The sequence below is a fragment of the Sinohyriopsis cumingii genome, chromosome 2, assembly GCF_028554795.1.
Source record: "Sinohyriopsis cumingii isolate HCF-2022 chromosome 2, ASM2855479v2, whole genome shotgun sequence".
Classification (NCBI taxonomy): Eukaryota; Metazoa; Mollusca; class Bivalvia; order Unionida; family Unionidae; genus Sinohyriopsis; species Sinohyriopsis cumingii.
In genome coordinates, this window is record NC_142962.1 from 116110947 (window position 1) to 116129614 (window position 18668).

General features: G+C 33.8%; 1 protein-coding gene across 4 annotated transcripts in view; it reads right to left on the reverse strand.

The window, feature by feature from the left end:
* The window catches only part of LOC149805666 (uncharacterized), a 96570-nt gene extending 84135 nt beyond the window's left edge, over positions 1–12435 (reverse strand). Inside the window, exons 1-4 of one of the 4 annotated variants that reach the window (XM_089950312.1) lie at positions 12371–12435; positions 12071–12215; positions 7873–8143; positions 3278–3438 (exon numbers count right to left, since the gene is read on the reverse strand). In XM_089950312.1, coding sequence (XP_089806438.1) covers positions 3278–3438; positions 7873–8115 — 404 coding nt within the window. In that variant the 5' untranslated portion in view covers positions 8116–8143; positions 12071–12215; positions 12371–12435. The other 3 variants (XM_089950311.1, XM_089950313.1, XM_089950310.1) reach the window with 3 other exon arrangements.
* Between the last annotated feature and the right edge of the window lie 6233 nt (positions 12436–18668).

Below are 18668 nucleotides of genomic sequence, written 5' to 3' on the forward strand. Positions count from 1 at the left end.
CCAATATACTAAGGGTGATAAATAAATAGTGTCTATGAACACAAACTTCAACACAGTTAATGGAAAAGAGTTATTGCCCTTTGTAGGGCCTGAAAATTCTGGTGGTCTGAGTTCTGGGACCGTTTCATTGTATTCGCAGACTAATCATATGTAAGCAGCACTATCCCATCTGACCTTTAATATTTCTTTTTTTTTCTTCTTATAAATTGAAGAAAATGCATTTTATAATCCCTGAAACATCTAACACAAGAATAATAAAAGTGCACTGATGCAATTGGAAGTTGCTCAGTAGAGACTGGTGGTGTACAATATTAATGAAGGTCTAAATTTAGCATGCAACATATTGATTAACAGTCAAACTTGATCTTTGTAAATCAAACATTTGTCTGTTCTCAGCTAAAACTAAGCATCAATAATATCAGCTTACTGTATGTTCTAGATATGATATGAGTTAATATTAAGTAAGGATTTACCAGCAGAAGGCAAGAATAGAAGGCAACCATAGAGAACTTGTCTGCTACAATACATGTTGCAAAGAAGCAATTCAAATTTCAAATGTCTGAAAAGGATGCAAATTATGATACAAATAAACATATTCAGACTTTCCTGGATCACTGAGAAATAGTTTGACTATGGGTTGAGTATGATGAAAATATTTATGTATTTTCATTGGCATGTCAAAGTTTATAAATAACCCATTAACAGCATGTGAAACAAGCTGACTATATTACTTGCACCATAATAGTCATTGCTAGTAAATAAACATACTCTCTCAATCATCACGGCACTAATTTCCAGAGCATTTATAAAACTGAGTGCACAGTTAGTTATTCACCATTATGGCTGATCCATTAAAACATACATGGGACACAGGAAAGGCACTGTTAAAGCGGGGTACTCGCCCATTGATGCAATTTTGAATTTTCTTATCATTTTAATATGAACTCTGTGAAATAAAAGTACCCTGGCATAAATTTTTAAAAATTTCCCTGGGTACCATGTATGTTTAAATGGAACAGCCCTAAAAAAGATACAAGCAGAACAAACTGATTTCTGTCCTGAGACCATTGCACGCTGATTGCTTTATGACACATAAACTTCAAGGGCCAAGGCAAAATTCATCTGAGGTTGAGTAATCTACCAAAAGGTCTGAGTTTCCTCTTAAGTCTCCCACCCCATTTTATATATATTGACAGCAAAAAATGTGAAAATATCTCAAACTGGGTAGGAATGGTCTTAGGAAAATCTATCAGCCATGTGAACTGTTACTTTTCAGGCAAGTAACTGTATATAACTTGACTTCATGGGTTGTTTTACCATATGTTTCACTGAGAAAGCTTTGAATGAAAAATGTGTTCCAGTTTCATCTGATGCTGAATACTTTTAGACTTGAAGTTTTAACTACAATGCTGAGATTCAGAAAGGATCCACAAATAAAAGGCATAATCATGTGATTTTAAAATTTTAAATGCCATGGTTACTAAAATAATAACATTAAATAAGCAATAAAGTAGTAGTCTGAATTCATTTATTTATTTGTCCTGCCTTTCATTTATGTTAATGCAATGTAGTAAATATCTGCATGTCAGACTTAGCCATTGGCTCTTGCCAGCTCATCACCCCCCCCTCATTTTTTGGCTGACAAAAAATGGGAGTGAGAGAGAAGGTGGGGAATCTGGACCAAATGGGAGTAGGTGGAGAAACCCAACCCTGTAAAAACCGACTCAGCTTGGTACCCAAACAATTCACCTAACCATCCATCATTAAAACTTAATTTCTGTTATTGGTATAGTGGTATCCTGTCCTCACCAAGACACAAGTACACACAAAGATGCCACAAAATGCTAAAGAAATTGAATTAAATGCAAAACATTGCTAGGTATGGTGGATAAACAGAGACAAACTCACTGGAAAAGAAACATGAATTCTCTTTCTGGGGTCTTTTTGCAACTTAAAATAATGACAGCATTATTAACTCTTTACCTTCTGCTAATGCATATCTGCTAAAAATAACCTTGTACCCTTGAAGATGATATACAAGTTGCTAACAATAATCTCTCTGTCCCTGTTGGCTCATACATGTTTCCAGTCAAAGGTTGGGAAACTCCCGAGTTATATATAAACATTTCATATTAATGCTTTGCATGGGATGAAATTGCAAACATGGGCTTTTAACAATATTTATCCAGTGAAAGTAGTCCATAAAGTGATGAAAGTGTTCTATTAGTAGTTCTACAGCCTATAAGCAGGAATTTACAATGAAAATGAGGTCCTTTATCAACCAAAATACTGAGGTTCTTCATTATAAGTTTCTGAAACCATTCCCTTTTTCTAGGGTCTTTTTGCCCTTTTACATCATGACAGCATTATTAACTGCCAATTTTGCATCACTTGTACAATTAGAAAGCTGCCATGAATGGTATGGTGCATGGTTTTGTGTAAATTTATTAGAGCTCCAAATGACATATGTCTCTCTTCTTGCGAGTCCATCCATCGATTTATCCATTAAATATTGGATTTATGCAATGTAAACAAATGAAAAACCTTACCATAAAGCAAATTTACTCTATGACCTTGATGAAGACCAAGACGTCAAGAGTGCATGTTGCAAAATGAATTGTCTTTGATACTCTTTCTCAAGTATGAAGAAAATCTAACCAAGGGTTTAGGAAATGTAAGCAAATAACAAAACTAAAACCATAACACAAATGTTCTAAAATTGTGAACTTGGTCAAATGATCAAAAGAGTGAGAGAAAATGTCATGGAATGAATTGTCTTAGCTTCTTATTATTCATACCAAATATGATGAGAATCTATCAAGGAGTTTAAGAAATATATGCAAATGAAAAACATTAACCAAAACCTTGCAACATTGTTGGGTGCCCCGAGTGGCTGAGTGGTCTAAAGCGCTCTTCGTTACGGATCACTGCCATCTCACCTCTGTCTGCGGCGGTTCGAGTCTAAGATTCAGCCAATGTGGGTATGTTAGAAAGCTTGCCAGTAGCTTCTCGTGGGTCGGTGGTTCTTTCTGGGGTTTTCCCGGGTTCTTCCTCCACCATTAATACTGGCCGCCATGTATAGCCTATCATGTGCTGAAAAATGGCATTAAACCCCACAACAACAACAACAGCAACATTGTTGTCATCAGTTTTACCATTGATTAATAACATCAGGATTTCTAAAACAATTTAAAAGTAATGCATATCTAACGACACAAGTTATATGTAATGCAGGCTTACAGCATATGCTTAAAGGTCTTTCATTTTGGTGTCTTACTTTATACTGATATTTTTCCCAGATTGCAAATTCATCATTCTGGAGTAAACACCCGACTCACAATCATCTCCAACAAGTTTAACTGGGTGTATTGCATTTCTGTATATATCGACAGCATAAATCAAGACACGTGCTGTCCCAGCAAGACCAATGTCCGGCAACTGAAAAAATATACATGTAATTACATTTATTAAACAAGAAGTACAGGTATACAAGACTACCAGTATCTACTTTGCAAAAAAAGCACTGAGTGCACTTATTTATATACTGTTATATGTTTAGGCTCTAATAAACAGTAACAAAAGAAAGAGTGAAAACAACAAGCTTTGAAAAATTCAACAAATAATTCATTTCCCTGGAAAAACAATGTAAAAAATGAAAACATAAGAACTTACAGTTTTAAAAATCAAATCCAAAAATAATCCAATAATAATACACAAATTAAATTTTAGAAGTCATAGTAATGAAATGTTCTAATGAATTCAAGTTCGAGTCCTGACAAAAAATCCAAGATGGAAGGCAATGACGTATACTGTAGCCTTTATTGTATACATGTGACTACAGTTCTGTTTTGATCCACAAACAATATTCTGGTATTTGAATTTCTGAATAAAATTTAAATAAATGTCTTTGTCCAAGAATTCTGTATGAGCACTCAAATATTTCCAGGAAAAAATATTATCTTTTAGAATCCAAATAATTTGAATAAAAATTAAAATATAACTACAAACTGGTCAAAAACAGACACTTTCCATTGTAAAAGCCCAACTCATTAATTTCTCTACAGACATCGGTATAAAACCAGAATACTGCGCAATTTCAGAAGACCCAGAATTGAAAAATAGAGGCTGTTTACATATAAAATCACATACTCCCAGTATGACCATGATAAAAACCAATCATTTTACTCCAAGAATAAAATAAAAATAACATGTTATTTAGTTGTCTCAGTGATTTCTTAATCAAGGTCAGGAACTAAGTCAAAAATAGAAACAGTTGTTTCTATTATTAGGTATTTATGAAAAGATTCAGGTCAAACTAAATTTTCTGGAAAATATCAAATTCCTCGTAAACATAATTACATTACATTGTCATGTAATGAAATTAAAAATAAAAAAATTTAAAACTTACAAACAGACAATTAAATTAAATCAAATATAAATTAAATCAAACATACATAACATTATGGTCATAACGTTAGTGATGCAAAGACAGGACATCCTAAATTTCAAAATACATGTACTTCTTTCACCAATTAGCTATAACTAATTACTAACTTACTTTGGTAGGAAAGAAATTTTAAGTTAGGTTAGAAGGAACTGTTGCAGCCCGAATCCATGGGAATTTTTATTTCAAAACTGCTATTTTGGGGAATTTCTGACATTACAGCTTATGGTTTCCAGCCATCCCTCATATTTTTTTGGCACTTTATGTTGACATGTCCATTTATAACAGCTTAAACTTAATATCACATAAGTTTGCAAATAGTGCATACCAAAAATAGTTATATTATTTTGTTCTTGTATTGAACAGAAGTTACCTTTTTAAGCAGTAGTTATATAAAAGTTACTGTAATTAAACTGCTTGTTGTCTTAGCAGAAATAAACCTTATTTTATAACAAGTCCATCAAATTAAACAAATCCGTATGTTATTCATCTAAGTTGAAATTGCATTAAAACAATATTGTTTGTTAATTACAGGTGTTACTGGAAAAAAGGTGCCCCAGGATAATATAGCACTGCTAGTTTCATATCCAATTAAAGTTATGTTCTATTTTAATGGACAGCATGCTTACCAAGCAGACATATGTAAACAAACTAGAATACTGAACACCATTATAAACTATATTCCCTTTAACATAAAAAAGCCAGAAATAGGATGTCATAAAAAAAATGATTTGGTGTTCATTAGATGTAAAAAAAAGTCACACAAAAAAATCATTCAACATTTCATGCTAGACCTTGTGACTCCAAGTATACAGTGGCAAATAAATCGCAGACTATGTGCTGATCCACAATTCAAAGCACAAAATATGCGTATTGATCATTGCCAATATGTATTGTCAAATAGAAGTTTAATCTTCTGTATTCAATTTTATTGCTAATTTGATAATCATACACATCTGAAATTACAACACTTCTACAGAATTCCCACCATTATTTCACACATGGTCCTTGAAAAGTGAAAACTTGTATTTGTTTAGCCCAGTCTGAAGGAACTCATACACAATTCCATTATTAATGAAACTGAATCATTGTATCCAATATTTCACATTGGTGTAGTATAAATGTGATCTGAACAGACTTATGAAATGAGATGTTCTGGTGTGGAAGCCGTTGCCAGTTTCAACAAACTTTTGGAGGTTTCCATTAAATATTATACAACTGTCAAGATGCAAAAATAAGAAGTTCGACAATATTTACAAACTTACAAAAGTATTTCATCAGCATTTAAATCCCTTGACATGAACATATTCTAAAAATTTACAATTTAAAGGCATTATTTTGAACGTTATACACCTGCTTCTACTTCTGCCAACTCTACCATACTGTGGTTGGACAGAGGTCACTTCACACAAACACTGGACTCCCACTTCAACCTTGACTTACTATGATTAAATGCTACTAGGACTCATGGAAAGGAAAAAGATACAATTATGGTTCCAATCAAGTATCACATGCTAAGGATAATGAATGGAATAAGGGAAAACTTCTGACAGGCAAGATTTACAAACTTTTGTTTGGGATATTTCAAAAGATAAAAGCAACCTAAAAAAACCTAATTGGCAGAACCACCCCAGGAATGCAGTATTTATAAACAAAAAGATATGAAACATTTGGCATTATTGATAATGGGTTAACAAAAGGTTTTTCTTGCAATCAGTGAATCTCAATGAACAAGACAATCACTAATCAATTTACAGTTACTTCACAAAATGAACAACTTCCTTTTGCTATGTTGGCAATTCAAAATTGTTTCAAAACTTCCTTCACATTGAAGACATTTTTACCAGACTCTTATCCATTTTTCAAATCAATCTACCGGTACACAATCAATCCATTTGTGATCTAGATTTGAGTTTCAGATGATTCTGACTAATGAACCAAAAAAATTTCACAAGCAACAATGGTGAGCGAAGTGAGTACTAGAAGACACAAATCTGGGAACATCTCCTCATATTTCTCAATATGCTCCTGGCAGATAAACTTAAGACCCTTTCCGCTCATGTTTTTCAAAATCCTTTTAACCTGTATGTGGTCTTTATATTTTCAAAAATGTACAAAATGTTCTTGGTTGTAATTTTAATTTCTTTTCTAGATTTGTACTCCACAAACCTAATTGTCTCTCCATCATCATTCACATAGATTTCAATTCAAGGACACTCTTCGTCCATGCATTCCCTGAATTTTCATCTGCAATTTCAAGAATTGTGTTAATTCCATTTCTTACTGCCATGCTCATCTTCACAGTCTCTAAAAAAGTTTCCTGAGAAATATGCCAAAATATTCCCCCAAGCCAATGTATTTATATCTAATCATTAAATCTGATAACCAAATGTGATTCAGTAAGATGTTAGGCAATGAACAATAGAATAATGTACACCGTGCAACAGCAACTTTAGAATTATCAAATAAAAAATCAATTTAAATCAATAATTCAAAATTTTTCATGGATATTGTAGTATCATTAAAAAAACAGGGCTCTAACTGCAATGAATACTCTTTGATTTTTGTCCCTCATTTGTAAGTCATAATCATCACAGCCAATCAGTTGCATTTCTTTATAAAGAGGCATTAAATTTCAATTAACTCAATCAGTGTCACTAAAACAATTCTATTTATCTTTACAAAACAAAATATCAAAGCTGATACTGAAGTCACTTAATGGACAATCTCAGATGGATCTTAAACTTCTCAAGAGAACATTGCTACCGATTAGCAGGTTTGGCAGATGCGTAGGGTTGCTTGTTCAAACAGCCAAAGGTCAAAGGCTATTATATTGTACTGATTAAAATTTGATGCCTGAGGCAAAATTCATGCATAGGGCTTAACATGCATTAAAACCCTGGAGTACAGGTCAATGGGAAACCCTGATTCGTCAACATATTATCTACTGAAGTCATATTATGCAGATGAACTTGATGGTTTGTTATTTCATGTAAACAGATTGCACAATACATATATTTATTTCAAATGATAATAATAGGATTGTACATATGATGGGCCTGACACCAAGGTCATCACTGAAAACAAAAATGTGGAAAATGATGCCCAAAATAAGTGAAAATAGATCTCCACTCTGAAACCAGTTATCACCCTCACCCCAATAGTGACACTCATAATGTGAATATCATCCTATATATCATGTGTCTTCCTTCCATGATGCATACATAACATTTAGTCAGGAAAATATTCTGAAATGTCATTGAAACTGAAATTTGTGAAGATATGACCTTAAACCTTCTCCCATGAATGGACTTCCAAAGCACAACATAACTAGAGGGTTCTGTGAATTTTATCCAGCAGTTTAAAAGGAGATATGGCTTTGGATAATCATATGGTGTCATAAAAATAACCACTAAAGTGATAATTACCATCAAATGAACTTTCTTCTCATCAGAGTTTATGTGGTCAGTTGGCTTTTCTGAAGCATATCTAAATCTCATAAAGTTTGGTGCTGACAAATGGGGTACTGGTTCATCACTGAAAACTTGAGTGTGCCCGCTTTTATCTAGATCCGTCCATAACTGCTGAGTAGCATCCCCACGTGTTTCACCAAACTGCAGCGGTGTAGAAGGACTGCTGTCTGCCTGTTCTGTATCAAAACCTTCTGCCATAACAGCTAAAGGGAAATAACCAACAAATCTGAAATGGAAAATCCACAAGTCATTTGAATCAATTTAATGGTTTTGTCACATAATACACTATACTGGGAACTGCAAGCACAAATATTTAACTAAAATTCAAGACTTGAAACTCAAGAACCTACTTAATGTCCACTGATTGTTAGTTATGATTACCACATGAAATGCAATGAAATGCAAATAAGATGGGAGTAAAGCGTACTGCCCACAGACATACCACAGTAGCCAACCTTGACTACCAATCCAACACGTTTAATAGCGTAGTTTCCCATGAATAATTCTTTATGCGTTCACTATATCCAAATTATTATGTTTTCAACATGTGAAATACTGCCTGATCAAAGGGACCAACCATTTTAAAAAAAATGGGAGGGTTATTCTTTTTAACAAAGATATCTTTTTTCATTTGGATTAAGATATATTTTTTCAACTATAATGGATTATACTACTTAAAATCTAAGCACTATTATTTTTTTCGAGCCTTCTGGGGGTTGGATTAATTTCTTCAAAATAATCTCACACACACTGCAAATTACATTGTCTGTCCCTAATGAATCTGTATCATCAATTAACTCATTGGTCATTAAAGATCATACCGACCATATGTGGCATGCTTTTAACATTCCTGTTAAATGAACTCCAGCCTCACTGCTTCAACTTCTGTGTATATTCTCTATGGAAAAGTATTTGGTAATTATTGATCCTCACATATTACATTACATGGTGATAAGTATCAAGAAATTCATCCAACTGCATATATTCTACCAGATCCAGCACATAATAGGTACATAACAAGTGGAAGAAGTTTGCATGTTTAGAAATTACCATATCCTCCTTCTTCATCCCTGGGATGGTAGCACTATCCGTAGAGCCAGATATATATCACAATTTTATCTTTCAACAGAGACAGTGAAAGAATGTATTCTTGAACAGGTAAAGAATTCACAAGACAGTATCGTCCTTTTGACCTAGTGATTATGCCCCACGCTTCATTTGCCCTACCATCAGAATAAGCAACCATGATATACTGGCTACAAACACACATTAAGGTCAATTCAAACCAAACAGTTACAGAAAAGAATAATCGATGGATGACAAATGGAACAACTTTAAAAGTGCCATCTTCCAAAGTATTGAAAATGTATCCCAAAAAAGAAAATAAAAACTATGCCAGACATACCATTGTTAAAACAAAGATTTGAAATCTAATAAAGAAGAACAGACTTAAGTTTACAAAAGTAGTTATAAGAAAACAGGACAAAATTTCAATACCTAGCAAAGGAATTAAGTGCATGTCTTATTACAGCTAACCTAAATTAGATAGTAATTCAAAGAACTTTGGAAATATATAATACCTAGACAAACACGAACATATGAACTTTCAAACTGAGTGGCACAGATGTGGAAACTGACCAGGAGAAAGTTAATTTGTTGAATAAGCATTGCACATTTATATTTGCAATGGAGGATACACAGAACATCCCAAGTAGGGATGACTCCCCATATGAATCAATGCCAAAATTCTGTATTTCTATCAATGGGGTGGAAATGCATTTAGATTAGAGAAAATACCAAATTCTAAGTGGTCCAGATAAGATGCCAAAATTAATCCTGAAAGATACAAAGGAAATGATTATAACAGTCAATTTGTCAACCTCTCATCAGTCTCTAAACAAATCAGAGGTATCATCTAACTGACAAAATTATACATTTCTACTTATCTACAAAGAAAAGAGATCAAAGCCAAAAAATGACTGCTGAATCACTAACTGCATTTGTATCAAACATGTTGGAAGACACCAAAGTCTCCCATAAAAAGGTCCACCTGGACAACTGGAGCATTTGGAATGAAAACCAGTATGGATTTAAAGCCAAAAGGTCCTGCAAAATACAACTCTTCATGACAACCAACACCACTTCCAGAAACTTGTACAAAGTCACTCAAGTTGATATGGTGATATTAGATTTCATCAAAGCCTCTGACAAAGTGCCATACCAGAAACTGTCACACAAGTTATCATTTTATGAAGAAGGTATAAGGAGAAACCCACAGGTGGGATGACCAATGATTTACAGTTACTTCACAAAATGAATTATCTCCTTCACTGCACTGGCAATTAACAAAGGCAACAGGATGTTCTAGATTATACTGCATCAACAACTGTTCCCATCAACTGCATTCACCTGAGTTAGTACTTGGCCTAACTCTGTTCTTGAGTTATATAAATAAATATCATTGCCAACATCATACATGCACCTGACTGACTCTTCCAACATCTCAGCAACTAAATTAACCCCTTGCTTCACAAGACAAATCTAGACGCTTTGCTTAAATGGAACCATACATGGTAGATTGGGTTTAACATCAAGCAATGTGCTATCATGTAGGTCTCTAGTAAAACAGTTTAGGTACACTACAGGAGGCCATCCTCTTGATGTTGTGCATCATCATATATATCTTGGAGTAGAACTGTGTTACAAGTACAACCTACATATTAAAATCAGGACTTTATTTTTTTTTACACAGTCAACCAACCCATGTCAAGCTGACTGGAAAATTGAACTTGCCCAGTGGGGATTTGAACTTGTGCCCCAAAATATGACAACAAAATCTCACAACTAAAGTGAAAACATGCAGTAAAATAAAATACAGGATATTTTAAGAAAACTGCAACATATTTATTTTATAAAATAGAACTCCTGTTTACATTTTACTTTTGTTTGTTCCTTAAAGCCACATGTAGACAACTAAAGTTATCAAAAAAGATATATATAAAAATACTACAAAGTCATGTTTAGTACGACTCACATAGGTCATGTACGCAGTCTGGGACAGTTTTTGCAGCTGTAGGGGTCAATTTGGAGAATCTGACTACACATACCTTTAAATGGCATTTATTGACTTTATTTAGTTCCTTATCCATCAAAATTCCATTGAAGATTATTGTATAAATTCCTTGAAAAATACTTAACAGCAAATTCAAAAATGTATATTGACATTTTTAGACAGAGTCTCCCAAGTGGGGTGATACTATTTAAACCAGTTTCTGTCGCACACTATGATGTAACGGGGAAAGCACCTCCAGTTGGAAAGAAGCTGTACTACAAACATAAACAGAGATGCTACAATGCTGTCATTTATAAACAAAGCCTGGGAAAACATCAGCAGGGAAAGAAAAGAAATGGCAGTCAAGTCCAATAAAATAAAAGGTAATTATGTAACTTCCACATATATCTTATTTATGGTATGGTGTGTCTTATATTTCAATTCGTACATAATAACTATTTTTCCCATAGAAATATCTTCCTTAATGCATGTAAAAGACAGTAGAAATGCATCTGTCAATTCAGATTAAGTTAAATTTTACAGTCATTACGCTAAATTATAATTCTGAAGAAATGTCATGTGTACAAGCTAAAAATGAATTGTACAGCAAAAACACGTATGTTACTCCTCTATCCCATTCACAGTTGAACATCCACACAAGAGATGAATGAAAATGTGCACGACTTCTTAAGTTCTTGCTCAAGTGAATGTACCTTGACTCCCCTTGCACTAGTAATAGTTCAATCCAATTTCAACTTTCTTAACCCAGTCTGATGCCGAACTGCCATTGTAAAAGTCTATAGCAATTGACAATCTTCATCTGGAAATTTTGTTATGACAATTATTGTGCAGATCACTCAAAAATCACTATTTAATAAACCTTGTTAGCATAATATTACAATTAAATTGTAAAACTAAAAACTAATTTTTAAATTTATGTCAGTAAATGTGCATACATGACCCATGTGTATTTTAAATAGATATAGTCTAAATATACCTCCCTGTTTGTTTGTAACCCCCTACCGATTTAAAATACGAAAAGCACAAATGAGATAAAATATGCACAGAGCTGAGTTCATTTACTGATTTATAATTTCAAACCTGATTATGCCCAGGTTGTACCCTAACACTGTTATTGTCTGTGCATTTCATTCCAAACAGAAGCTTTCAGTGTAAAAGATGACCTGTTCACCAGTCATTTCCAGTTCCTGGACAGTCAATTGTCAGCGAAGAGGTCTATGTTGGACTAAACATTGTATGTAGAAGGAAAATATTATGTCATCTGCTTCCAATATTTACAATGTCAAATCAAGCAAAGGACAAAAATGACAACTACAAATTTACCTTTTACATGGATTTAGCAAGCAGTGTAATTTCTAAGTACATGTGTGCAAAGGATACAACTCTCAACATTATGGCAATTGATGGAATTATCTGGCAGTTACAGAATAGGATGAACTACGTCATTGATTTTCTTTGTAATGACCCCCTGTGCATCGAGCTATAGAAATTAAATATATTACTAAGGGGACATCCATTAATTATGTCAACAATTTTTACCCCCCCCCCTTCCCCCCTTGTCAACAACTGTCAAACTTTCAGTGACCCCCCTAATAAAATTGTACCCCCCACAAGCTAACAATATTTTATATGGCTGGCTTTTATGCTAAAAATAGAATTATGGAAATTAAAAGGTCTACAAATAAATTTTAATACATTTTTTTTTTACTTGTTTAACATATTTTAAATTGACTATAACACTTTGAATTCATGAAAAAATTGAGAGTTTATATTCTAGCTTCTATCATCTTCCCGTGGGGAAGCCAAATGTTCCTCAGTTGTTATAATGGGCATAGTGGCTGATTCATTAATTTCTTGTGGAACCGATACACCCGACAAGACAACATCATCTTCATTTAACCATTCTGCGCTTAACATCTCTCCATGAGCAATAATTGCCATCAGCTCTCTCTGTCTTTTGCAGCCACTCGTATTGGCCGAATTCTTAGCGGTTGAGGAGCATGTGGTAATTGCCTAGGCCCAAGATCGCGTTGTCGGTGCTGTTGAACATGCTTCTTCAACACGACTTGTGAAGCAACATACAGGTGACAGATTTTGCAGATCCGTTCAAGCAACAACTGAATGGAAGGACAATATAGATCATATGGAATAATTTTGAATGCCTTTGCCGATCGACGTCAATTTATCTTGAACTCCCCCCCCCCCATGTCAACAATTGTCAAACTTCTTCATACCCCCTTCCCCCATTTTGTTGACATAATTAATGGACGACCCCTAAGGACTGTTTCTGTCAGAAGTTCAGTCGAGTAATTAGGTCAGGTTTATAGTTAGTTTTACAAAATTCAACTTACAAATGCCAATAAATGCCACTATAACACTTGTGTGTTCATTAGTACTTTCAAGACTGGACTATTGCAACTCATTTCTGTCTGGTTCATCTCAATATCTACTCCAGAAACTTCAAATAGTTCAAAACACAGCTGTTCGGATCATACTTAGAGTACCACGATCAGAGCACACCTCTCCGCTGGCTATCCATTCGATACAGAATCAAACACCAAATTTGTTCTCTGTGCTACGTTTCACTGACGGACTCTAGTCCAACATACCTATCCGACCTTACCCGTGTGTACACACCAGCAATATACTTACTCTCCTCTTCTGACAATCGTATACTCATTATTCCCACTATGAAAACAAAGTCATATGGACAGCGTTCTTTTGCATACCAGGGCCCAGCATATTGGAATGAATTGCCCACTGAACTCATACACAAAGACACGGTTATCTCATTCAAGAGTGCTCTTAAAACTCACTTATTTCGACTGCAAGACTGCAAGAACAAACTTAAAGACCAAATAATGTTTCCTACCTTAAATATTTTCAGCATGTTTTTCATGTTTCTAATTTCATGGTGTTTGTTTTTGTAATCATATTGTAACGTGATGGGTTCAGAAATAAATCCATAAAATAATTCTGCTATTTACATGTTTATTTACAATATACACTACGTACTCTCCTTTAGCCTTGTGTTGCATTACACAAGAAAACTCCTACTTTCCTGTAGAGTTACAATCTAACTATCCCTTAGAACAGAGAGAGAGAAAATCTAATTAATCCTTTCACGCTGAAAGCTACAAAAACCTCTCCTCTTCCAACTTTGTGAATCTTATTAAAACCACTTTCCCAGTCAATAATTCAGTCTAGTTAAAAACCTGATACTTGACACAAGAAAACAGATAAGGGTTCTCACTCCCTAGGATCACTGCCCTCAGGCAGACAGTTCCTTTATAATTAACAGCTCTAATTATTTCAACAAGTGATATAGGGAAAACATAACTGCCCCTATCATTGTAGCATCACACTCCCCAGGTATCCAAGTTCACCACACTGCTCCCCTCTTTGAAAACATGTGTCCCACATGTTACCCTCTGAGTCAATTCAATTTCTTCATAAAGATTACAATGAACTGGTTGTTTTGGTCGGAGTTAAATCATCGTATCAGTACTTTTACGACATTAGTTATGACGCAGTCTGCTATACGAGTTCACAAAATATAAAATTAAATATGAGATATAAAACTAATCAGGTCAGCTAAATCATATTTACACACTAAACACTTATGCCAAACAAAATAGTTCACAAGTATTTCTAAGGCAATTTGAGTCATTTGCACATTTCTACTAATTTAAGTCATTAGACAGTCACGGAACACAGTCACTTTATTGAGTCTGATCATGTCTTTGATCATTCTACACTCCAGGGTCAAATCTCTGCGGTGTGCGTCGCACCCGCTTGCCGCGTCCGTACTCTGTAGTATCCGGAATGCCATTTTCACTGTCAGACATGTCGAAATCACTTTCATCACTAGAGCTTCTAAAAGTTAGGCGCTTTACAAAGTCATTATTATTATTATTATTATTATTGATGTAGGTCCTTTCATCATATTTAAAGATATCATGTTTAACATTTAAGAAAATATCTTTACTTGTTTACTGATTTGCCTCAATAAAATTGAAAATTTCCTGATAAACGTACATAGGATCGACTGCAATTAGTTCAAAATCTAGGTAAAACTGACAGAAAGTCTTCTACTAAATACCTGAATGGGAAGTGAATATATAATTTAATTAATGCGGACGGCAACATTGTAGATTTATAATATTTTCGTTTCGTATTACTTTTAACTTTACAATATATTTCTTCTTTTTGCTTTTCACAATATAGGAGAATGTCATCATCATCATCATCATCATCATCGTCGTCGTCGTAGTCGTAGTCATCATCATCAGCAACAACAATTACAACAATAGCAATAACAAAACCCAATTTGGTAGTAATTTATTACTTCATGCTGTGTTTTCATGTATATTTTACTTTATTTGTTAGTCTAAATATAAATTCTTCATAAGACTGGTGGCTAGGTTGTTATTTATATGAGATGATTCATGTCTCATTTGATCTAACATTTTAATGCTTTCTTTTCCTAATTCTGATCTCTATATGCCTACAACAGTTTATTAAAAAAAAGTAGTTGTAAGGAAAGTGCTTATACTTATAACTATGAGAAAAGTGATATTTATCAAAATCTACAAATTACTTGAAGGTTTTGATTGGATTCATTTTTTAATAAGAGTACTGGCTGTCTTAACAGTTGAAGAAATAAAAGCTGTAGATGGGAAGAAAACTAAAGCAAATAATATCATCAGTATTAGCAGCAGTAGTAGTAATGGTTGTAGTTCTCAAGGACTGACTCGGAACTCTCTCTGTGGGATTCGGTTTCGAGAAATGTTCTTTTCTGATGCTTTTCATAGTTTAGTTTTTCATTCCAAATTGTGCTATTTCTAAATGAAACTGACCCTCTCCCCCCTCCTCTTGTTGAACCCACTACCTGTATTTTTATTAGTATTTAGTGCTTCGGTTTAACTTTTCAATCAAAAACTCCACTAGTCAAACAAAAATGTTACTTCTCAGTGGAATACTTAGGGATGATGCGAGGGGGGTGGTCCGCCCCGGGTGACAGCCAAAAGGGGCGATGGGGCTATCCGGAGAGTTGAAATACCAGTACAAGTTTTCAAACCAAATTCAAAAATCGTCAAAGTTAAAGTTATTTCCAATTTGCTTATGACAGCACTGTATTGTTTAAAATCTACTTGCAAACATAATATATTTTTTTTTGTGTAAACATTTTCAAAATGGGGGGGGGGGGGGCAAAGGATGATCTGCCTCGGGTGCCAACTATTTTAGGTACGCCCCTGTTACATTTACATTATACAGCGATGAAATTTAAGAGCTCATTATTTTGTCCTGAATATAACTTATAAAATATTATATAATAAAATAAATTGTAAAATAAAATGATGCTGGAAACAGTGCCTATAATTTTTGTTTTCTAATGAAAGTATTAACAATAAATACTTTTAGCATTGTCCTTTCTAACGGAGTAGTCGCTGACTGTATCCGATTGGAAATATGATTTCCAAAACTTTACATTCAAGAACATACTCACAAAGCTATGGGTAACGGTGTGTGATACAGAAAGTCAGCGTCATCTATGTCAGCAGGGTAACTGATGATTATGTGAAAAGATAAGAAGTTTTACATTACATAACAATGATAAAGACAGAATTAGAGATGATAATTTATAACTCAGTTATAAAAGTATTGTTTTCCTCCTAATTACTTTCAATTTTACTATCAATACTTCATTTGGAGTCTCAAATATTACCTTCTTATTATTGCTTCGTTCATCAACTTAGTACCATAATCTCCTTCCGAGGACGCTTTGCCTTTTTGTTAATAATGAATACATAAAGCAAACTTGAACAGTACGTCTTCACTTAATCATCTCTCGACATTTAGAACCACAAAGTGTTCGATTGAAGTAGTACCCTGAGATTTTTGCTACTACGTTATTCAAATAAGATAATCTTATCCTAAATCATAATATTCCTGTAAGAGATTATTTTGAATTAAACGCTTAATGATTCAAGTTCTCAAGGACTTATAAGTATGTTGTGTGTGTGTGTATATATATATATATATATATATATAATTACAGTTCTTTCCCGCTTTAAGTGCAAGATGTAAAAAATATTTGTTGAAATTAGGGAGTAGGGTTTTTACACTACCCAAAGATAAGATTAAAAATGTGGTCTTGCCGGGTCGGTTCCCTCCCCCTCCCCCCCCCCCCATCTTTTTGGGTGTCGGTAAAAAAATATTTCATCGAAAATAGAACAGATGCATGGAAGAGTACAAAGGAATTAAAGCCGTACTTTGAACAGGAAAGGTCAGAGTGTAAGGGAAATAGCTATCGGCGGAGCGGCGAAACCCGACCGGGTGGAAACCGAATCGTTTGTTCCTGTTGGATACTCGGCAAAATGTTCCTACCCGTTCAGACCTAGTTTAAATGTTATGTCTGTAATTAATTATATCGTTCTGACATTATTTCACTCTTAAATTTATAGTGACTGGTTTTCAGCATGTAGTTTCACCCAAGAATCACGTCTATCTTTCTAGTTAAAGTACAATTAAAGAGTTTAATCAAACTGCGTGCGATATGATTTATGATATTGTGTGGAAATCTTTGATTCTTCCACAAATGTGATCTAGTACCTTTCCACTTGAATGTTTCTTAATTTTCCATAATAAAATCAGACTGGGGTTTCTTCTTAATTTATTTTTTTGGTTAATATATGTGAGGACTTTCTGTACAATATATTCTCAATGTTAATCAGTACATCATGTTTATTCATCTAATCAGTACAGATGATCCGATCTTTAAGAGTGAGGCCACCTTAGTGTCGATATGTTTTATCAAAGTTGTGCACTCGAGGAGAAGAGAACAGATAAGTACACTACTTAATGATGTAAGCTCATATTACAATTGAAATAAATCCAGTTGAACTTATTCACGAAAATCTAATCAATTTAATGTTTTCTAGATTCCATCTGCGTTACACGTTATTGAGCCAGTATATACTTTCTTACGGAGGAAATTTACATTGAGGAATGATACACAAGACATAGTTGCAGCAACGTGCGTGGTTGAAATGTATCTACATAACGTTAAATTGTTCTTAGTACCAGGATTCGAAATGCATGGTATGGAATGCATACATTTGATTTGCAATTTTTTAAATTATCAATTATCCCATGAATGTGATAATAGATCAAACCGATTATTTTGTACCATGTATTTTTCTTTTTTTACATTATTCCTTTCTCCTTCCAAATTCAAAAGTCCTTTTTTGTTTCAGGAACTAGATTTCATAAATCTCTTCAGCTGTGAGTATCTTTTTAAAATGACTAATTTTAATTCATGTCACAAACACTAAATATGAAGCTGTCCGCGAAGTATTTTCATAATTTTCTCATAATATTGACTTTTATGTTTAAATATTGACCACAAGTGCAAAACGTAACATTTTTATATCTACTTTTTCGATTACAAGATTTTACAACTGTTGATCTCGTATGTTTTCACCACAATAAATAATAATGTCGTATTCGCTTTCATCAAGGAATTGTAATACATTAATTTTAGTGTTATTGTATCCTTCTATGAACTAGAATTTTTATCTCTTGTGGATAGCTATATCACTATCGCCCATTCAAAATACTAGATATATTTTGAAAAAGTTGTTTAATTAACTAGCGTGATTTTTATTTGCTCAAC